The sequence below is a fragment of the Cutaneotrichosporon cavernicola genome (assembly GCF_030864355.1).
Source record: "Cutaneotrichosporon cavernicola HIS019 DNA, chromosome: 5".
Lineage (NCBI taxonomy): Eukaryota > Fungi > Basidiomycota > Tremellomycetes > Trichosporonales > Trichosporonaceae > Cutaneotrichosporon > Cutaneotrichosporon cavernicola.
Genome location: NC_083397.1, coordinates 1,910,623 through 1,931,886, shown reverse-complemented (window position 1 = coordinate 1,931,886; position 21,264 = coordinate 1,910,623). Strand labels below are relative to the sequence as shown.

Below are 21,264 nucleotides of genomic sequence, written 5' to 3'. Positions count from 1 at the left end.
ATGCAGTGGGCGCACAGCGTTGTCCTCAAAGTGCACAGATTGCCAGAAGCAAGCGCAGTATGTATCATGATAGTACATGGCCCCCAGCGGGACCGGTATAGATCGTGTAAAAAGGAACGAGAAGCGGAGCACGGGCTACATGGCAAGCTCCGCCTGGAGCTGGCGGAGTTGCGCCTCTTCGTCATCCTCCTCCTTGGCCGCCGTCTTGCCCTTGGTGGCAGCGACGGGCGACGCTGGCGTGTGGACGGGCACATGGTCCGCTCCTGCAAGGCGGCTGTCGAGCTCCTCCTGCTCGAGCGCGTCGAGCTCGGCCTGCAGGTCGTCCTCGTCGAGCTGGACCATGTTGGTCGGGTCGGAAATGGCGTTCGAGATCTCGTTTGTGAGCTCCATCTGCTCGCGGATGCTGTCCATCGTCTCGTCGACCTTGTCGACTTTGCTGCGCGTCAGTCAGGTCTGGTGTGCGGGGGAATAAGGACGGAGTGCTATGGTCTGGAACCCGGAGCTACTCACAGTCCCTGGTGGATCGACTTGAGCGCATCAGCACCCCGCTTCATCGCCACCATCGTTTCGGCGTTGAGCGTCGCCGACTCGATCGCATTGACCTATTGTTAGCTTCCATGCCCACTCATATCGACATCGCCACGCCCTATCCGCCCAGTGCGCAGTTATCAGGTCCGCGCTTCGCCGGGGCTCCGTAGCCTGTTACTCTGTTGCGATTCGGAAGTGCGGCTCGCAGGAGTCGCACATCCGAAGCGCTCCGCAGTACGACACCGCCTCCCCTTTCGATCCGCGAGTTCGCCACCGAACGAGTAGGTCCGCAGCCCCGACCACCTTCCCTAATCTGACCAGTACAGCCGCCTGTTCCACGTCCCCTTCACTGCATTCGTTCGCCTGCTCGCCACCCACCTGTGTCTCGAGCGTCATCCGTGTTCCGCCGAGCCTGTCAAGCTCGTTCTCAAACGCCTTCTTCCGCTTGAGCGCATAGAGTGCCGCTGCCATTAGCACACCACAGCCATCTTCCCCAAGTAAGGAAGGACCCACCCGACTTGTTAGAGGTCGCGTTGGCGCGTGCTTTGCTCGTCTCGTCGTCAATCTTCTTCTGGAGGTGCTCCTCCTTCTTCTCGATCATGAGCAGCTGTTGGCGCAGCTGGACGATCGAGTCGCGCGCCTGCTCGCGCGTGTCCTTTCGCCCGCCGAACCAGCTCATCCAGCCTGACATGATGTGGTAGTGGGCTAGAGGGATGCAAGAGATGGAGATGGAGATGATGAGATCGAGTTGTTGGGTTTGGCCACCCAGCTTATGCCAGCTTAGGAACCCTGGCCGCTCGGCTGCTTGCTTGGGTGGCCTTGGTTGCCTGGGTGGCTTCATCATCGCCCTGTCAGCCTCTTCAGCGAGTCAGGCTCATTATTTGATCCCGCTCACGTCGCTAGTGACTTCTTTCGCTCGATCACAAACAACCCTTCCCTCCACTTTCTGAGCAACCAACATCAACAGAGATGGCAACAAAGCAGGCGACGCGTACCAACCAGGCCATTACGCTCAAGGGCTCGACGGCACTCGTCACTGAGTTCTTCGAGTATGGTGTCAACTCGTGAGCTCATCCCATCAAGGTGACGAGCTGACGGCTGTATCCTCTACCAGCGTGGCGTGTACCCATCCGACGAGTTCCGGTATGTCCTCCTCCTCTATCCGATAGCGCTCACACCAGCATGGTCAAGAAGTATGGGCTGCCAATGCTCGTGACCTCTGACGATGGACTCAAGGAGTACATCCAGACGATTCTGGGCCAGGTGTCAGGTGAGTAGCCCTCTTGCAGCTGTCCGAACTACGACGAAGCTGATACCAGACTGGCTCCTCTCGTCCAGTCTCACGCGCCTCGTATTGGCAATCAAGTCGATCGAGACGGACGAAACGCTCGAACGGTGGCAGTTCGACATCCACACCGAGGACGGGCCGACCTCGGCCGGCGCGATCCCTGGCGCGCCAAAGCCCACGAGGAAACCGAACAAGACGGAGAAGGAGGTGCAGGGCGAGATCCGCGACATTATGAAGCAGATCACGAGCAGTGTCACTTTCCTCCCGATCCTGGACGACGAGTGTGAGTGAGACTCTGGAAGCGCCAAGCGTGGTCATCCCGCTATGTAGACGCTACCGCAGCTGGGGCGCCTCTCGGCGCCCCTAGGTACAGCTTATGAGTTTCGACAGACCTGACTCCAGGCACATTCACCATCCTTGCATACACCAACGATTCGCCCGACGCACCCATCCCGGCGACTTGGGGCGACGCCGACCCACACCTCATCGACCGTGGCCAGGTCGAGCAGGTGCGCCTCCGCAGCTTTAGCACCAACGTGCACAGTCTCGAGGCCATGGTTGCGTACCGCGTTGGGGAGTAGGCAGCTGAGAGAGAGAAGGAGAGCATAGACCACTGTACATTTGCGCCACATCATGTTAACGCTTGCCACGACCATGTTATGTTGAGGAGCCTGCCGACCCGGTGAGCTGGAGCTGCGGAGATCTATGAGTCGCAGACTATCGCGGGCCGAGCAGGTGCCACTCTGACCAACCTGGACAGATATGGGCATCAACAATGACATCAGGGAGCGGATGAGGAATCGTCTGCACCTTAATCCGATCCTCGAAACATGATTGGCTCCAGGTCAAAGCACAGGCCCACGCGCATCCGGCTTTCCGAGAATTAGTATGCATGCACTTCTTCTCCTCCTTGTACGATTGCAAGGTTGCAACAACACAAACTACGCCTTCTGCAATGCCGTGTGGGTGACTGCGATGTCGCCTTACCAGCATCCTGGCCGGCTTAAGTGGGGCGCAAATCCATAGCCTCCAACCCGGCTGGTCCAGTCGTCCGGCGGTAACTCGTTGTTGGGTTATTCACTTGCCAGTGGTCACAGGTTCGACTCACCGAGCCTGCCTGCTATCTCTGCTCCATCTATTCTGCTCCATCTGCCCTACTTGAAATTGTAATTGCACTACCCCACACGAGAGCATCGGGCTGCAGACACAAATATTTTTGCATACTCAAGTGCATAGAGACCGAGGTGCAGTGATGTCGACCCAAGGTGGGCAACGATCGCTTGTTGAGCGACTTCTGGCAGTGTCCCATTGCGATCCAGTCAAGTCAACAATGCATGATCACTGCTACATCTGCCATTAGTCCCACCTCACAGTTCACACTCACCATCTTGCCACTGACGCCGCCGTACTGTCCACCCTCGTACTCCTTGCCGAGACGCTTGCGACTATTGAAGATGGCGGCGTCGAGAAGGGATGCGACGGTCAGCACTCCGCCGACGATCGCGCACGTGCTGATGTGAGCATGAGTTCGTTCGCACCTCTGCAGTCATCTGACGACAAGTCCGTCTCTCGGCCCAGCAGCCCACCGCCTCCGAGGATGACTCGCCTCGCTCGCCGCGCACAACTCACCTCGTCACAAAGTGCGCAAAGCTCTGGCGCGTCTCGGTGTGGATGACCTTCATCGGCGAGATCTCGTAGTTGATGAACACACCGGGGATGGCCTGGGTGTGGTGGCTTGTGACACGACCGTCGTCGTCACGCGAGGGCCGGTTACCCATCGCGAGGTCGCGCTCGTACGAGGTCACGCTGTACTGGTTTGTCGGGATCTCGTCGCCGTTCAAGTACACAAACGTAGTGCTCACGACCTTGACGAAGATCTGGTACATGAAGTTTGATTTGTCTGGGTTAGCGTAAGCGTATGAGCTGACCCACCATTGTGCCTGTGGTTCTGTCGCCCCTGCAGCGGGTCGCTGATGCGCAGCCTGTCGCGCGTCGTCCTCTCTTTGGGATCCATGCGTGCCTTCTCCGCAGGCGTCACGTCGGCGCCAAAGTGGAACTTGAAGATACGGTGGCCAAAGTCGTGGTGGTTTCGGTCCTGGAGATACGGCACCAGCTGGGCAACGTCCATGCCGCGGCGCATAAACGTGCTGCCGTACGAGAAGTGGAGGTTGCCAATGACCTTGTTGACGCGCACCTGCCCCGAGAGGCGGCATCCCTCCTCGTTCTGCTGCTCCATCTTCTCGCTCCAGCCCTCCTCGACACACTGCTCGATGCCGTCTGGTTCGACAAAGCTCCAACCCTGGCGAACGTACGCCTGGCGGACCTCCTCGCACGAGTTGCAGCATCCATTCTCAGGCGGTGACGCGCCGTAACACGATCCACAGTAGTTGGGGTCCTTGTTCTGGGCAGCACGCTCGACGTCACCCTTGAGCTGTCCCATTCGCTTCTCCTCGAGATACGTCCCGTCCGCAGAAATGCGCTGCTTGCTCATCTCGTGCGAGACATCGTGTTGCCGTTCACCCGAAAGGTCCATCACGTCCAGCGACAGCATGTAGCACGGGACGCGCGGAAACTCAATGTCCATCTCAATCACGAGCTTCTCGCCACGCGACCTGTCCACCTCGAGTGACGGCTCGAGGCGGATGCGCCGGTAGTCGACGAACTCCAGGAGCACCGATGTGAGGATAATCGAGAACGAGATGAATGTCACTGCGGTCAGTAACGTTGGAATTTGACCAGCTCACACAAGGCGCCGGTACGCGTACGGATCCTGACATCCTCCATTGTCTGGTCGTCAGCGGGGTACAATGCGTTTCCGCCTCACTTTTCCAAAGGCGTCGAGGCCTTGGAAGGCGCCAAAAAAGCCGTTCCGTCCCATGGCTGGTTTGACGGCGTGGTATATAAGAGTGTAGTTTCAACTTGGCAACGCGATGGGCAACGCGATGCATCTTCCAGCGAGTGGTCGCGTCGTCGATCCGCGCCCTCGACCCTCCCGCTCCAGACCTGTGAACCTGTGCCGATCATGACAGAGACACGTGGAAGGTGGAGGTAAGGGCGGAATCAAACAAATTGATCCCGTCCAGGCGTAAAGTCGACGGTCGCGACGCTGGCCACGCGCGTCGTCGACGACATCCAGGCCAGACATTCCTACAGCTTCCATCACGACTCTCACCCTTCCCAACGCCAAAACCGCGCTCCAAGTTCATTTGAATATAGCGCGATGGCTGCCTCCATGTACCAGCGTGACCCCCGTGCGGTAAGTTGCTCCGGGAAGCTCTGCGCGTAGCGCTGACATCGCAAGGGCCTCTTCCTCGGTGGCTCGCGAGTGAGCGGTGCCGAGGTGCGCGACCAGAATGGTGGGTGGCGAGCGTGCGCCCTGCTGACCTCCAGTCATGTCGTGCCAGTCGGTCTCGAACATCCTCAAGTCGTCTCTCGGCCCTGTTGGGTGAGTTGAAGCGGGTATCTGGAGCTGACAACAGCCTCGACAAGATGCTTGTCGACAACGTTGGCGACGTCACTATTACCAACGACGGCGCGACCATCCTCTCCCTTCTCGAGGTCTCGCACCCCTCCGTACGTAGCCCCTTAAGTCCAAGCATGCGCAGCTAACAGCAGGCCCGCATCCTCGTCTCGCTCGCGACGCAGCAGGACAAGGAAGTCGGCGACGGTACGACTTCGGTTGTTCTCCTTGCCTCGGAGCTCCTTAGGAGAGCGAACGAGCTTGTGCGCAACAAGATCCACCCCACCACTGTCATTGCTGGTTACCGTCTTGCGTGCAAGGAGGCGTGCCGCTTCATGGCTGAGCAGATGTCCACCAAGGTCGACAAGCTCGGCAGAGAGGCGATTATCAACGTCGCCAAGACGTCCATGAGCTCTAAGATCCTTGCTGCGTGAGTACAGCTCGCGATCGGGGACTTCCAGCTGACAGGTAGTGATGACGATTTCTTTGCGCCCCTCGCTGTTGACGCGATGCTCGCTGTTCAGACCATCAACGCCCGCGGCGAGAAGAAGTACCCCGTCAAGGCGGTCAACATTCTCAAGGCCCACGGCAAAAGCGCGCGAGAGAGTTTTGCAGTCAAGGGCTACGCCCTCAACTGCACCGTTGCCAGCCAGGGTGAATCCGCGTGTTTGCGCTTGAACTGACAGCAGCCATGAAGACGCGCATCCAGGGGGCCAAGATCGCCTGTCTCGACATCAACCTTGCCAAGCAGCGCATGCACCTTGGTGTACACATCACCATCGACGACCCATCTCAGCTCGAGGCCATCCGCGCACGCGAGTCCGAGATTACTCTTGAGCGTGTTCGCAAGATCCTGGCGTCGGGTGCCAACGTAATCCTAACGACGAAGGGTATCGACGACCTTGTGCTCAAGGAGTTCGTGGAGGCGGGTGCGATTGCGGTCCGCCGGTGCCGCAAGGAGGACCTGAGGCGTATTGCCAAGGCGACGGGAGCGCAGCTTGTGTCGTCCCTGTCGAACCTTGAGGGCGAGGAGACGTTTGAGGCGTCGAGCCTCGGCTACGCTGAGGAGGTTGTGCAGGAGCGGATCAGCGACGACGAGCTCATCCTGGTGCGCGGCACCAAGGTTGTCAACTCGTCGTCGATTATCCTGCGTGGTGCAAACGACTACATGCTTGACGAGATGGAGCGTGCGCTTCATGACGCGTTGAGCATTGTCAAGCGTACGCTTGAGAGCGGCAGCGTCGTGCCCGGCGGCGGTGCCGTCGAGACAGCTCTCTCGATCTACCTCGAGAACTTTGCCACCACTCTCGGCTCGCGCGAGCAGCTCGCCATCGCTGAGTTCGCCGCTGCGCTCCTCACGATCCCGAAGACGCTGGCAATGAACGCGGCCAAGGACTCGACCGACCTCGTCGCGAAGCTTCGTGCGTATCACAACGCCGCGCAGTCGTCCGCACCTGGCGACCCCAAGCGCCAGCTCATGTTCTACGGCCTCGACCTGCTCAACGGCGAGGTTATCGACAACCGCGCAGCCGGTGTGCTCGAGCCCACAATGTCCAAGATCAAGAGTCTCAAGTCGGCGCTCGAGGCCGCCACGTCTCTCCTCCGCATCGATGACAGCATCACTGTCACCCCCGAGCAGCCGCGTGAGGACCCTCACGACCACATGTAGATTGGGTAGAGCAGGACATCGTAGCGCAGAGTATAGTAGAGAGGTATTGCATCGATCGCACCAGCCAGAAGGTGTGGTGTGGGAGGGCTGACAAGGCTGGCCCTAGGCAGCTGCGCTACTCACAACTGACGAGCAGGACATTGACAGCGCCCGATCTCTCCAGGTTTGAGTTGAGCCTAGGCATCCCGTTGTACATGACCTTTCCTGAACCGACCAGAGTCCTAGAGTCTTAGAGTAGCAACTCCTCCCCGCAATGCCGCAAAGGATCGGCGAACATCAGCTTCCATTATTCGCGGCTGACAGCATCAAGCTTCCCACGTTCCTGCCCTCCACGTGAGAGCAATGAGTACTCTCCCATCGTGGTCACAAACTCCCGCTCCCATGGGGCCTCAAAGGTCACGACAACCACAGTCGATTCCCACCTTGCCAATTGCACAGAGGCGAAATGGACCATTCATTGAAGATTGGTTCACACCCAGCTACTTGGGTCTACTCTATACTCTAAGATTGCACGACGCGCTCTCATCACGATCGTTAGCCGAACAAGCCGAGTCAGGGATGCGCATCGACTTGGATGATACAGCAGAAGGTTATAGAGGGTAGGGGATCAGAGGATTTTTCTGAATATCTGATCTCTGAACGATCTGAACAAAAATTAGGTTACCCTGAAAGTGTTTTGAGTGTTTGAGTTTGAACAGAGCCGGTTTGTCCAGGATCGGGGATGGGCTTGATTAGAATCAAATGGGGTGGTTAGTTTCAGGGTAACACCTCTTGTCGTACCTCCAATTGCCACCGTAGGTACTCGGACCTCTTCTACTGCCACAGCCATGGTCTACCCTAGGCGCGTGTTCCATAATCGCAAACGACCACTCGTGCACTCGTACAACTACAACTATCAACTCATCTGTCTATCAAGTCAATACTCTTCAAACGTCTCTTATATCATATCAACCTAGAACACCACGGCCCTCGACTTTATTCCCGCTCTCTACACAATAAAGGCCACATCTACTCTCGTTTCTCCACGCGTCGCGCCCCGGCATGGCAGGATTCGCGCTCATGAGGGGCAGCGGCGGCGCGCAGGTCGCCTTCCCTCAGCCACCGCAGCATACCCAACAGCACCGCCAACAGCCAACAAAGATTCCAAAAGCGAGCTTCCTCTCGCGCATACGCCGATCACAGTCACCAACACCAGTCATCACACCCTTCCCCCACCCCAACGGTGCCACCCCATCCCCTTCCAACCCGTCGACCGAGCCATCGCCCCCACGCACATCCTTTTCTTCGCTCATGCGAGGCTCTAAACCCCCACCCGTAACCGTCCCCGATCCCGCCATGTACCGCAAGCGCAACATGTCGTCCGACTCGGTCAGCGTCAACGCGCACTCACCCAGCCAGTCATTATTCTCACGAATCTCGGGCTCTGCGAGGTCCTCCCCTTCCCCGCGCTCGGCGAGCTTCGGCGTCCGCTCACCCAACGAGAATGCTAGCAAAGTCCTGCCGCCGATGCCCGGCGCACAACCGGGCATGGTCCACTCCAAGTCGACCAGCAATCTCGTTTCCCCGGCCATCTCGACGGCGGAGCTGGCTTACGACATGTCATCCGCACCGTCAACCGCTGGGCTTGCCTACGCCGCGTCGTCATCAGGTCCATCCACCGCTGGCCTTCCTTACGCCTCATCTGGACCTCCTTCGGCTGACATCAACCAGCCACATCCATATGCGCAGTTGAAATCCTCAACAGGTTCTCGGCGCCGAATGGACCACATGGGTACCTCCGAAGTGCTCGCCCAGGAACCATCTTCCCTGCCTGGCACCTTCGGGCGCGCGTCGCGCAACAACGCCCCTCCCAGTGAAAGCGATTATGGCGACAACGGCGGATACTCGTCCTCGACCTCTGAAGACCGCTTTACTCCCATTCCTCGCCCAAACCGGAAGCTACGATCACGGCCATCCAACCGCGGTCTGGGGGAAGAGGTGCGGGTTGCTCGGGAGGCTTTAGAATCACCTCCACCACATGTCCGGCGTGCGCCTGACGAGACTGTCAGTGGGAATAATGAAAGCGCTTTCGACCCGTCTGGAACGAACAACACCAGCCCACAAACTGGCGTCTCGGCATCCTCACTGGGGCTCGACATCGGACAGTCCCCCATGAGCACTGGCGAGACACACGTCACTGCGCACTACTCACCCAGCATGCACACGGCAGTGCCTCCGATTGGCGCCGGGGAGATCAACACGTCGCTCCTCGCAACACAGGCTGCTCTTGACTGCGAGAGCCTCTTGGTTGGCTCGTGGGACGAGGCGGAGAAGTGGAAGAAGGTGAGTTTATTGCATTTTGAACGATCTGACGCCGTAGGAGCTGTCTGCCATTGCGGGCAGCCTCCGTGCCGCCCAGACCAAGTACAACCGCGAGCTCAAGTTCCTCGCGATATCGAAGAAGGTTGCGCATTTGGACTCGTCTGCCGCAAGCAAGCGCGATTCTACGATTCAGAGCTTGGCGACTCTGCAGCACCGTGTGGACGTCGCTGAGAAGGTATGAAGCAAGTCATGTTGAATCTAATGGAGCAGGAATTGCAACCCCTTCATGAACGCGAATCAGCCCTTCGGAGGCGTTTGAACGAGCACTACGCTGGCGTCCTGGCGCGTGAGCTTCGCCAACTCCAGAGGCGCGAGAGCCAGTCGAGCAGACAGCCGAACGATCCAGCACGGGCTCTTGAAGAAGCGCAAAACCGCGAGTATCATTACGCGCAGAGGATTCAGGAGCTTGAGCAGCGGCTCGCAGCAGGCGCGACAGCGGTCGGATCTCGCGATGTGGACGCCACGAGCTCGCCAGATGTGGACTCCCTTCGGAGGCGCGAGTACGACCTTGCACGCCGTCTGGAGGAAGCGGAGGCTCTTATTCGCGAGCAGAGCCACGCTCTTGAGGGTGAACGTGAGCGATTCTCCCGCCAGATCCGCATGCTTGAGGCAGAACGCGACATCCAGGCCAAAGGGTTATCGCAGATCGAGGCCGAGCGTGACATCCAGGCCAAGGGGTTATCGCAGATCGAGGCCGAGCGTAACGAGCACTTGAACCGCGCCCAAGAACATGCCAATCGGTTGCAAGACTTGGAGCTCACTGTCGCCGACCACGTCCAGCACATACGCCACCTCGAGTCCGAGCGTGACTCGCACGCACAGCAGTCCCGTCAGCTCCAGACAGAGCGCGACGCTCACGCCGATCGGATACGTGTCTTCGAGACACAGAAGGACACTGACAGCGAGCAGCTGGCATCGGTAAAGGCCGAGCTCGCGACGATTATGACTCAGCTGCGCACCACTGAGACCGACCGAGATGGATTCACGCAACTCTCCCGCGGCCACGAACAAGATATCACCCGCTTAACAGACCGTGTGGAGGAGCTCGAGGAGCAGCTCACCGAAGCTCATCGTCGCGAGGGGGTACTGAGTAGTAACCAGCGGGCGCTTGAGGAGAACGCTCGATCGTTCGACAGTGCTGCGGCACAGTTCTCCAAGGACCGTGACGAGTGGCTGCGTGAGCGGGACGAGATCGCCCAGCAACATCACCAAGTGCTCGACAGTCTGGTCGCAGAGCGTGACGGCTTTGCCACAGAGCGCGATGACCTCACATCGCAGCGCGACGACCTCGTCAAAAAGTGCAGCCAGCTTGCCGACCAGTGCGATGAGCTCGTCAGGGAACGCGGCACCCTCTCTAAGGAGCGCGACGGCCTCGCAAAGGAGCGTGAGGGCTTCGTTATGGAGCGTGATGCCCGTGAATTGGAACACCAGACGTTCGTCTCACGGCACGAGACGACGGCGTCTCTCAACCGCACCTTAAACGAGCGGATCGGTGCCAGCCTAGGCGCGCTGCTTGGCCGGGCCCCATTTGAGGAGTCGGAGATTGCCTCTGCCGTGGACGAGGCGGCCGCCCAGATGGCCAGGCGCGATCGCGATATTGCCAGACTTCGCCAGGAAGTGCAGGACATCACCGCGGCTAACGAGGGCGCCGACACAGACTTCATGCGTGTGTCGAGTGAACGCGACGAGTGGAAGCAGGTTGCCGAGGACGCCAAGCGCGAGGCGGCCGCTGCAACCACGGCGCATCGCAGCACGCAGGACGAACACATGGAGCTTGTCCGCAAGATGCGCACCCAGAACACCGAAATTATGGAACTCAAGCAGCGCATAACTGGTGATGTTGGTAGCCCATCAAGCTCACCTGAGCTTATTATCAAGGTCGCCAAGCTTGAGACTGAGCTCGCTAACGTCAACACGGCGCTCACTAAGGCTTGGAGCGTGCTTCCGGCACCAGCCGCCAGCGGTGACGCAGGACTCAACGACCCTCGCATCGTGTCGCCAAACTCGTACATCAACTTCGCAGCACTGCAGCGCGCGTACGCTGGCGCGCCGGCGACCGACAAGTACCCTGGCATCGACGAGCTCCTGGACCGCATCCAGAGTGTCGTTCGTGACGGACGCATCCTCGTCGAGCGCATGGCCAACCTCGAGAAGGACAAGGAGCGGCACAAGGCGAACGCGTCCAAGGCGGCCAAGCTGGTCGAGAACAGCCAGCAAGCGCTTGAGACATACAAGCGCCAGGTGGGTCTGCTCGAGGAGCAGCTCGACACCAACCAGCTCGCCCTCGAGTCATACCAGCGACAAGCCGCCGAGCTGGAGGACCAGTTGATGTACAAGTCAGCCGTCGCCGCGTCCGAGCAAGAAGGCGACCTAGAGCGCGCTCTCGCCGGTCTTCGTGACACGAAGGAACGGAACGTGCAGCTGACGGTGGACCTCGGCGCCAAAACGACGGCGCTTGCGCAGCTTGAGGATGACATTGATCAATTGCGTAACCACGTCTCGCGCATGGAGAAGGAGAACGAGGACGAGCGCCGACGCTTCCAGGAGCAACACATGGTCATTCTCGACGAGATGAACCAAGCGCACGAGCAAAACGAGACGCTACGAACCAAGCTGCGAGCGGCCAATGCCAGCACCACGAGCGTCAACCGCGTAGGCAAGTAGCGGGAGCGCGCAGAGAGGAGTTCGTCATGGGCACCACGGACCCGGCCGCGTCTCACGGCGAACAGCGATCTCTCGACGGCTTGGCGACGGCGATGGCTGCACAAGAAGCAGCCTACAATGTAGACAGCCACGGACCTTGATCTCGAATCTGAGATACTGTACCATGGCGCATAGACTCTCCCTTTGGGTTGTATCGGACCCCAGTAGTGACACCGACCGCTGTACAATATGTAGTACTACAAACATGCATGCTGGACATGTCTATGTCGCCCTCATCGATGGCAATGTGACCAAGGATATATACAGGTGGGCTTGTGGTTAGGTCTGTACAATGGTATGCTTCTAGTTTCATGATGCAGGAGTGCCTGCGCCAGAATCACGCGGCGCAGCGCGTACGAACGCGAGCGCGCTGTCGAGTCGACGCGCCGCCCGCTCCACCTCAGCCACTTCAGCCCTGCGGCCTCCGTCCTCATCTTTCGCCACATCAAGAAGTGCACGCAGGGCAGCCCCGACGGCTGTGATGCCGCGCTCGCGCGTGTCAGCCTTGAGCGAGTCCCCACGCTCCTGCGCACGGAGCAGGATGGACGTCGGGAGGCCAGCCAAGCGCGCACACCAGACTCCGAAGCTGGCGTCTGCCAAACCACGCTCCAGGCGATACAAGAAAGTGATCTCTTCGAATCCGTCCGACGCTGTGCGCTGCGAGAAGGCCATGTGCCAGTTGCTCACAGCGGTGGGAAACTGATGTCAGCTCACTGCCGCCGAGCTTTCGAGCTCACCTCCTGTGCGAGCTGCTCCGCAACCATCGGGTAGTGGGTCACAAAGAGTGTGTTGGCGCCAGTACCCGCCAGGTGTGCGAGGGTGGCGTACGCGATCGCCACGCCGTCGTAAGTGCTCGTGCCGCGACCAAGCCTGACGTTAGTCTTGTTGTCTACCAAGCGATCTCACTCATCAAGGATGACCAATGTGCGAGGCGTCACGGTGCGCAGGATGTCGCTGGTCTCACTCAGCTCGACCATGAATGTACTTTTGCCGCGCCCAAGGTCGTCCGCCGCACCCATGCGTCTGCGGTTAGCTCACAGTCGTCAAGACAGTGGAACTGAGCAGGCAACTCACGTCTGCACAGCGTCGTGTAAGCCCAGCACCGCCTTGGAGGCGGGTACAAACGAGCCGATCTGGGCCATACACACGATGAGGGCAATGGCGCGCACGCAGCTGCTTTTGCCCGCCATGTTCGGACCGGTGATCACCTTAGCGTGCCCATCGGCGTCGCTGAATGATACGTCGAAGGGGACGTACTGGTCTTCACGCAGCGCCTCGACCATGGGGTGTCGTCCGCCCTCGATGTCCAAGCGTGGCTCAGCCACAAATTCGGGCTTTGTGTACCCGCCCGCGAGCGCAACCTTGGCGAGGGAGAGCAGGCAATCGACGACGGCGACTTGCCTGGCGACGACAAGCAAGTCATGTCGCTCCGCCACCTGTGCTTGGAAATCCTGAAAGGCGCCCTTCGCGGCGTTGGCGAGTAGTTCCTTATGCTGCTCACGATCCTTCATCAGGCGCATGATCTCGGGCGTGTGGAAACGGACGACGCTCTTCGTCGCGCTGATCTTGACCCACTTCGCGGGCACGCTTTTTGCGTCGCGTACAGGAACCTCCACAAGGTATTCGATCCCACTGACCGTGATGTAGTTGAGGGCTGGACGCCGCACAGTCTTGCGGACGTCCTTGAGATGAAAATCGAGCTCACTCTCAGACAACGCGATGCACTCATGTCAGCCGGGCTGCCCAGCCGTGGACTCACATCCTTGGCCTCTTGAACGTCGGGATACTTGTCAACATCGACCCACAAATCTCCCTCGTTATTCGCCTTCGCCGCTTTCATGTCGATCATCCCGAGAAGCTCCTTCGTGGGTTCCAGAATCGTTGGTAAGCTGGCGAGGATGCTGTTCAACAGTTCTGACTTGAACACCTTGCCTTCGTTCAATCTGAACTCGCTGGCGATACGCTGCAGACCAGTGAGAATCGTCGCGAGCTCGCTAGGGGTTACCTTGCCATACTGCACGCGTGTAAGACCGCGCACGAGGTCTGGCATATTGACCAGCAAGCTGCGCAGCTTCTCCATGTGGTAAGTGTTGTTTGTCATGACCTCCTCGACCGCATCAATGCGGGTGCGTAGGGCGTGGACGTCGAGCAATGGTCGGCCGATCCATTCTCGCATGAGGCGGCGGCCCATACGGGTCTTGGTGCTGTTGTTAGTAAAGCAGAGCCGAACCACGCACTGGTCAAGAACTGGGGTGAGCGATGTCAGCAAGGAACTCACGCCACAGGAGACTACCTAAGGCTCCTCCATCCGTCTGATTCCGGTAGATCTCACTGAGGGTGAGCTGGTTGCATTAAGACTTAGACTCACAGATTAACAAGGGTGTTGCTTGACAAGAGCATGTGGGCTCGGTTGATGAACTATCATCAGCGTGGCCAGAGGTCTACCGACCTTGGTGAACGACAAGCAATTCCTGAAAGCGTTTTGGAGGCCAAACGCAGCTGTCAGCTGTGTTACTACACTGCCCTACTCTTCATGTACTGGACGCACATTGCCAGGGCGACGGCAACCTGCTTCGGGAAGTTGACCAGTGCCAAGACGGCATCTTCGTCTGTGATGAGCCTAATAGTGTCACAAAGCTCACGAGGGAAACCGCGTGCCACGCGTATGGGGTCCTCAACTTGCTCCCCATCGCCATCCTCGCGCATGAGCACGTCCCAACCTTCCGCGTCCGTCAGGTGTATTGGCTCCTGTTCTTTCCCCAGGCCCTTGCTCTTGTAGAACTCGGCGAGGAAGTCGAACGCCTCGCTGTACTCCGGCACGTCGACGCGCTCGACACGCACCGTCTCGCCTGGTGACGAGTGTGTGATGTACTTGAGCACCTTCTCGGTTGTCTTACTAAGCTTGGTCTTCGGGAGGATAAGCTCGGCGGGCTGCAGGTGTGTGAGACGGGTCTCCAGCTCGGAGCGCACAGGCGAGTCTGTCGTTAATATACTCGAAGGGCCTCCAGCTCACCATCGAACTCGTCGTACACGACTTCGCCTGTGTTCGGGACGACGCTTACAAGCGCTATGCGCGCGCGGTCGCCTGTGTCTGCCTCGACAAGTGCGACCAGCGCGTTTGTCGGTGGTGGGGCCGCCCCCGGTAGTAGTGGCCCGTCTTTCAGGTTGCTCGACGACACGGATGACTCCTCGACGTAAGTCGCCGCTGTGTACAAGTTTGTGAGCTCGCGAACGAAAGGTGTGTTCCGATTGTCGCCGACCTTCTTCAGCGCAGCCGTCTCCATCTGCGACACGACGCCGACCTTGTATCCGAGAGAGATGAGCCTGGCGTAAATGGCGGTACAGGGAGTATCTCACTTCTTCACGTGAATGTGGAGCCGGTGCGCAGGAATAGACGCGGTGTAGAAGTTGCGGTTTGGGAAGCTGGTGTGAGCTCAAAAACACGGTCGACAGCTCACGCCATGATGCCGAGTTCCCGGGCAGCTGTCTTTGCGTCTTCTCCGTGGAATTTGTACTTGTATCCGACTGCATGTCAGCTGACATGCTGGTCCAACTAGCTCACCCTCCATCATGAGCAGCACGTCTGGCCACTTGGCCTTGATCTCCATGAACTGCTTCTCGAGCGGAGTGTACGTCATCCCACTCGGTCCCATCTCTTCTTCCTTCTTGTTCCGTCCGCGCTTCGCTGGAGCAGCATACTTGGTGCGGAGCGCAGAGACAGCCTCCTCAACTTCTGGTGTGGCGTCTGCGGACAGCTCCTCGCAATCACCTCCATCCGCACGGCGGGCCTCAGCGGCCATCGCCTCGTCGAGGAGAAGTGAACGGCGGCGCTTGAACCCAGGTCCCTCTACAACACGAAGGAAGGCCTCATGTCGCGCCTGTGCCTCTTCGGAACGAGGCTCTCGGGGTGGACGAGCCGACCCACTTTCCCAACCTTCCCTGGTGCGGGAAAGGCGGTAATCTTCGAACGACGCGGGTGGCGCCTTGGAATGTGGTCGTGCCGGCGACTTGAAATAACTCGAGCTATTTTTGGAGGACTCTGTGCGCTTTGCTGGTGGTGCACAAGTGGAGGAAGGCGACGAGGGGCGCGCTCGCTTCCGCGGCGGAGAGCCAGTTAAGTCCACAGCATCGTTGGCGGTACGCCCAGACTGCGTCGGCTTAGGCGCGAAGAATGCATGGAGGGACGACCTGGGTCAGCATGCGATCAAGGGATTGGGTACCCACTGAGTCGGCCCGCCTTTATTGCTCATGTTATGGACGCTCGTCAAGATGGGTGAGAAGCGTGGCCCAAGGAATATCGCAGGTGGAGGTGACCGACGGTGGTGACCGGCAGGGTGGCAGGCAGCGGTTGACGTGACCGCGTTCCTTGTTTCTACCTCTCCGTTAATCACGCGTCATTGTTGATGGAAGTAGTGACGTCACACACCTGGCTGACAGTCTTCACTCACCGCAGGAGTCTTCCTGACGGCTATTTAACCCTTTGTCCGGGCTTCCTAGCTGTTCATCCTCTTTGTTTGCCACTATCTCCATCCACCATGCCAGCCAGTACGTTGTCCATCCGTCACTCGGAGACGCCGCTCACACCCAGCTTGCTCTGATATCATCAAGATCATCTGCGGTAGGTACAGCTCCCCCGTGTTCATTGCCACAGCTGACCCCAGCGATCATCCTCCCGGTATGTCGACGAGAAGACTTAACAGCAAGAACAACACTAACCCCAGCCTCTCGGTGTCTTCCTCGAGCGCGGCTGTGGTGCCGACTTCCTCATCAACATCCTGCTTACGTGTCTGGGTTACATTCCGGGTGAGTACAGTTTGCGACTGCTATTGGATTGGATGAGTTTGGGAGAGGGAGGCCGAGTCTGCAGTCGTCGGCTCACCACTTCTGGCGCTTGCGCCCTTTCCTTCCCATTCAGTTGGGCCCCTGACAATCCTCCTTCGCACCACCGTCCTCGAAATGTTTGAGTCCCAGCTCGAAGTGCCGCATCCACTACATCATCATCACTATCCAACATGCTGCATACTCTCCATCTCACCACCTCCGTCTTGATCAGTCACTAACCACAAACAGGCATCATCCACGCCCTGTACATCATTTTGAAGTATTAGTAGCGGGCTGCGCTTAGTACGGGAAGCGCGTGACGCAGCCCCTGGGGTGGTAATGAGTGTAGAGTAATGCGAGGCGCTACTTTGGATTGGCTTCTGCTTTGGCCGCTACACTTACCGCGCCATTCGGTGACACTCAGTCTCCACTGTTGTGCAGATGTTGGACATTCTCGGTGGAGCCTAGACGCTCCACTCGCAGTCAGTTACGCGTGGGTTGAGCTCGGTGGCCGCTCCACATGCTCCACATTGTTCATAGGCGCATGACGCTGCACAGCTACCCCCAAGCAATCGAGGCCAAGTAGAATCAACTCGACGACATCTGCACAGCTGGTACCATAGCACCGGCTGCAGAAAACCGTTCGACGGCGCGGGCTCTGCTACCCCGCTCAGGTTTGCAACTGCGGCTGCGCATTCTCCCGCCTCGTCACAGACTTTTGGTCAATGACATCATGTCCGTATTGACAGGCAGGAATGTGTCATGCACGTGCACGTGCTGTTCACATACTGTTCTTTGGGGTACTGAGGACACTATGGCAGGGACAGGAACGATCAGTCTGCCTTTCACAGGCACCGTACGCAGAAGCAGCCGCCTCCGGATCTTAAGTGGCGACCGAGTAGACACTGATCAGAGAGATGTACGGCAGAGGGGCCGTGGCTGTAGTGGGCGATGAGATCGACTCAAAGGAGAACTCGTCGCATAGGTGCGAGTCTGGTGCTTCGCTGCCGTGCTTTTGCTTCCCGGTTCGTTGTCCGCTCGGACGGCATACGGGTCGCCGCTGGCCCTGCCCCACCCCGCACGCTGAGCGGCAGGAACCATCGGCCCGAGATGAAATCGGTATTGCACGGGGGCTACGGATCGATGATCGACGAGCACGCGTCTCGGATCTGGCCTTATACCGGAAGCCTCTCGTATATCAGATTAGAATACCATATACAACGCGTGACCCGTGAGGATCACAGGCCGAGCTCGGGCACGACATGGGACATTCTCAGCCATGTTAGATCTGACACGCGTCCGCGAAGCGGTCCTACATGGCCCGCCCGCACTGCTCCCCCGCCTTCTCTTTGAACACATCGCTATCCATGGCACGGGCTAGGCCCTCTGGATCTCTGGCGAATACCCTATGCTGTATCGTATAAGTCGAGGCTCAGCTCTGCGCCGCGCGTGTGCGCACGCGGGCCGGGCCCGACAGCGGCCTGTATGCCGAATGCGGTCCTGGCTCACGAAAGCCTCTATAGGGGCGGAGGTTGCCCAGCGTTCTCTTGCACGGCCCTTTCTTCCGCTTTCTTCTTCTTCTTGCGCTGCATCTTCATGTGCACGAGACCCTACTGTCAGCATAATCCGACGGCACCATCTCACGCAGGCGTTACACAGAGTGCGCGGACCTAGAGGCCCACGCCGCCACTCTGGTGTCTCAGTCGCGCCGCATCCGCGGCAGTAAGTGTCGACGCGCGCACGTTTGCCACCCTGGAACCGCGGTTCCAAGGGCTCGCGTGGATGTGTGCGCTGGCGCACTGGTGCGGGTTTCGGCGTCTTGCCCTCGAGCATGTCCGAAGCCGTGTGCGCAATGTCCAATAGTGAGCTGAAGTTTTGGCCCGTCGCAGGTGGTCCAAGTGCGCTTGCAGGGCGGATGTGAGGGAGAGCCGCTTGCAAATGACGGAAAATGTTGAGGGCCTAAGGTCAGCAGAGTCGAGAAGGAGCGCACGTTGGTGTAGTCGGCAGCGCCGACCTGGGCCATTGTCTCACTGTCCGCGCGGCTGTTGGGGTCACCACTCATTGGGTTGGTGTTGTATCCGGGGAACAATGGCGGTGGGTAGACGTTGGGGTTTGCCATCCACTGGAAGTCTATGTTGCCGCCTCCGTATGGTTCAGGCGGCGGGGCCTGAAATGGGGGCCCGGACGATGAAGGACCAGCCACCGCGTTGGGAAGCATGTTGTACAACTGGTGCTGCGAGTCGCGGGTAGTCTGCATCCTGGATAACTGCAAGTTGGAAGAGGAGCAGGATGGGCCGAGTTCTTGCGAGTCTCGCGCAAACAGCCACTCGTGGCCCGAATTGGTCGTCTTGTCGTGTTCAGGATGCAGTAGAGAAAAGTTGCCGGAGGTTGTCTCCTGCCTGGGGGGAGTCAGGTTGGGAGCGATGGACGAGGAAGGAGGAAATGTGCGGCGCAGCGTTCCAGCAGCGTCGCGTGGCTCGAACGGCGACGTAGAAGGTGGCCAGGATGGGTTGGCAGCACGCGCAGAACCCTGGTGGGATGGTGTTGAACCGGACAGCGCGGGGAGGCGGTTGGGGGACTCTGGAGAGATGGGTTGGGAGATGCTGCCCATTGAGCGGCAATGACGGGGTGTGTTGGGGACGGCACGAGGCCGCGCGGCTGAGTGCCGTGAGCTAGCGGAGCTAGCTGAAGTGCGATGCGATGATGATCCTGGTTACAGTGATAGTAAAGCGCACAAGGAATATCGAGTGAACGTGAGACGAGGAAGGGATGGGGACTTCAAGTGACTGTGGGTGGGAGGAGAGATTATCTGGATGGATGTGGGAGAGTCAGAGTGGAGGTGGGGGTGAGACGACTGGATTCTAGGCTGCTAGTCGCTGGCTCGCTGGATCGCTGGCAAGGTGATGTGCAATGTTTGGGTGGAAAACGAGGGCGTTGGCGGCGTAGTGTATGGTGTGTAACGTAGACGTAGTGTGTGGTGTGGGTGTGTAATGTGTAGTGTATGTGGTGTGTGTGTTTGTGTTTGTGGGGTGTGTGTGTGTGTGTGTGTGTGTATGTGTGTGTGTGGCCAGCGGTATACGAAGTGTGTGGTGGATGAGGAGGGATGAATGAATGAATGAATATCAATAAGATAGGAGGGGACGGAGAAATGTGAGAGGCTGTGAAGGGAGGGTTGCGGAAGATGGCAGAGAGTAGTGTAGAGTTGTGGAGTTGTAGAGAGATGTAGAGTACAAGTTGGTTGACACCTGCAAGGTAAGCTCTACCTTGAGAGCTTGAGAGTTTGAGACCTTGAGAGCTTGAGAGCCTAGAACTACCAAACTCATTCCTCAATCTCAACTTGCCCACCAACCCACCATCATCCCCCTTTTGGACCGATCGGCCGGTACAGCTGATCCGCATACCCTCTCATCCCAATTCCATCCCTGTTCTCTACTTGACCACTCTTACCCTTGTTCCACTCTTCCACCCTTCCACCCTTCCACCCTTCACCCTAAACTCGAACCCCGTTGCCGTCATTGCAGTCAAGGAAGAGGGAGCATGGGGAAACAGAGGAAAAGACAGGGAGCGGTGCCGGGTTCCGCTCCAGGGTTGAGAACGAGTCGATAATTGCACACAGGGTAATATCAGCCTCGACCGAAAGAGAACAGAGCATCCAAAACCCTGATTTCAAACTCCCTCAACTTCCTTTTTGCTTGCCTCCCGAGGCCTCGGGATGGCCCTCGCTTGCCCCCTATCAGAGCCAAACCCGGTTCTCGCCTGGCATACCTGGCAGACACCTTGCTCTTCCTGTGTCACGGCTCGGGGCTACTGGCGTCCTGGCTCCAGCACACCTCGGAACACGCCAGTACGCCAGGATGACAAAGGCAGCCAGACCTTCTAGGTTCTGTTGCCATGTAGACGTGCCCCAAACGTGCACACCTGCCTGCCTGTTTCCCCATTCCACGCCCGCACACAAGGTCTTGCCCTACCCTTTGCCCTCTTGGCCTTCCTCTCGTTCGACGTCAGGAAATCCAGCTTTCTGACCCGTTTGCCCAAGGTGCTTTCTGTATATTTAAATACCTTCGCACTCCCTAACGCCCCCCCCCCCCCCCCCCCTAACACCCTTGCTCGGATGTGCGCTGGGTGCTTTCGGCTATCTCTTATAGAAGACGTCGATGAAGATCGCAAGCCAGGTGGGACGCGGTGCGATTGTGTTGATTAGAGCAGTCCAGTGGTGGGTTGGCCTGAGGGGGCAACGAGATGGCAGATGAGCTGCCAGTTACCCTTTCCCGTAAAAGAACCATCGGCTGTACTGCTAAAAAATAGACATAAACCCTCACCCTGGGACACCTGGCAAACTGGCAAGCTCTGCGATCTGCGATGTACAGACGTCGCACCTCGTTTGTTCGCTCTACATCTCGCTTCCACCAGCCCGTGGGCCCCGGCTCCAGGCTG

At 58.6% G+C, this 21,264-nt stretch overlaps 7 protein-coding genes across 7 annotated transcripts; 3 read left to right on the top strand and 4 right to left on the bottom strand.

The window, feature by feature from the left end:
• Nucleotides 1-135: 135 nt before the first annotated feature.
• Nucleotides 136-1,219, bottom strand: SNF7 (uncharacterized protein; the record flags this gene model as incomplete). Its single annotated transcript, XM_060601970.1, has 4 exons — nt 136-436; nt 511-602; nt 907-992; nt 1,042-1,219. 4 exons carry the CDS (start codon nt 1,217-1,219, stop codon nt 136-138), a joined length of 657 nt encoding a protein of 218 aa, XP_060458411.1.
• A 278-nt stretch (nt 1,220-1,497) lies between these two features.
• Nucleotides 1,498-2,397, top strand: MAD2 (uncharacterized protein; the record flags this gene model as incomplete). The annotated part of the gene is made up of 4 exons (XM_060601969.1): nt 1,498-1,592; nt 1,710-1,798; nt 1,848-2,099; nt 2,219-2,397. 4 exons carry the CDS (start codon nt 1,498-1,500, stop codon nt 2,395-2,397), a joined length of 615 nt encoding a protein of 204 aa, XP_060458410.1.
• Nucleotides 2,398-3,160: 763 nt separating this feature from the next.
• Nucleotides 3,161-4,694, bottom strand: ERV46 (uncharacterized protein; the record flags this gene model as incomplete). The annotated part of the gene is made up of 6 exons (XM_060601968.1): nt 3,161-3,166; nt 3,201-3,327; nt 3,446-3,716; nt 3,749-4,525; nt 4,561-4,603; nt 4,641-4,694. 6 exons carry the CDS (start codon nt 4,692-4,694, stop codon nt 3,161-3,163), a joined length of 1,278 nt encoding a protein of 425 aa, XP_060458409.1.
• A 342-nt stretch (nt 4,695-5,036) lies between these two features.
• Nucleotides 5,037-6,945, top strand: cct1 (uncharacterized protein; the record flags this gene model as incomplete). The annotated part of the gene is made up of 7 exons (XM_060601967.1): nt 5,037-5,072; nt 5,118-5,172; nt 5,207-5,261; nt 5,296-5,389; nt 5,432-5,706; nt 5,749-5,930; nt 5,966-6,945. 7 exons carry the CDS (start codon nt 5,037-5,039, stop codon nt 6,943-6,945), a joined length of 1,677 nt encoding a protein of 558 aa, XP_060458408.1.
• A 1,041-nt stretch (nt 6,946-7,986) lies between these two features.
• Nucleotides 7,987-11,970, top strand: CcaverHIS019_0507700 (uncharacterized protein; the record flags this gene model as incomplete). Its single annotated transcript, XM_060601965.1, has 3 exons — nt 7,987-9,267; nt 9,305-9,481; nt 9,517-11,970. The coding sequence occupies 3 exons, from the start codon at nt 7,987-7,989 to the stop codon at nt 11,968-11,970; spliced, it is 3,912 nt and encodes a 1,303-aa protein (XP_060458407.1).
• Nucleotides 11,971-12,318: 348 nt separating this feature from the next.
• MSH3 (uncharacterized protein) lies at nt 12,319-16,259 on the bottom strand (the record flags this gene model as incomplete). The annotated part of the gene is made up of 14 exons (XM_060601964.1): nt 12,319-12,708; nt 12,747-12,879; nt 12,916-13,032; nt 13,084-13,733; nt 13,769-14,213; nt 14,247-14,256; nt 14,288-14,340; nt 14,558-14,612; nt 14,652-14,987; nt 15,023-15,333; nt 15,367-15,432; nt 15,468-15,534; nt 15,572-16,197; nt 16,234-16,259. 14 exons carry the CDS (start codon nt 16,257-16,259, stop codon nt 12,319-12,321), a joined length of 3,285 nt encoding a protein of 1,094 aa, XP_060458406.1.
• Nucleotides 16,260-18,347: 2,088 nt separating this feature from the next.
• CcaverHIS019_0507680 (uncharacterized protein) lies at nt 18,348-19,441 on the bottom strand (the record flags this gene model as incomplete). The annotated part of the gene is made up of 3 exons (XM_060601963.1): nt 18,348-18,440; nt 18,475-18,789; nt 18,821-19,441. The coding sequence occupies 3 exons, from the start codon at nt 19,439-19,441 to the stop codon at nt 18,348-18,350; spliced, it is 1,029 nt and encodes a 342-aa protein (XP_060458405.1).
• Between the last annotated feature and the right edge of the window lie 1,823 nt (nt 19,442-21,264).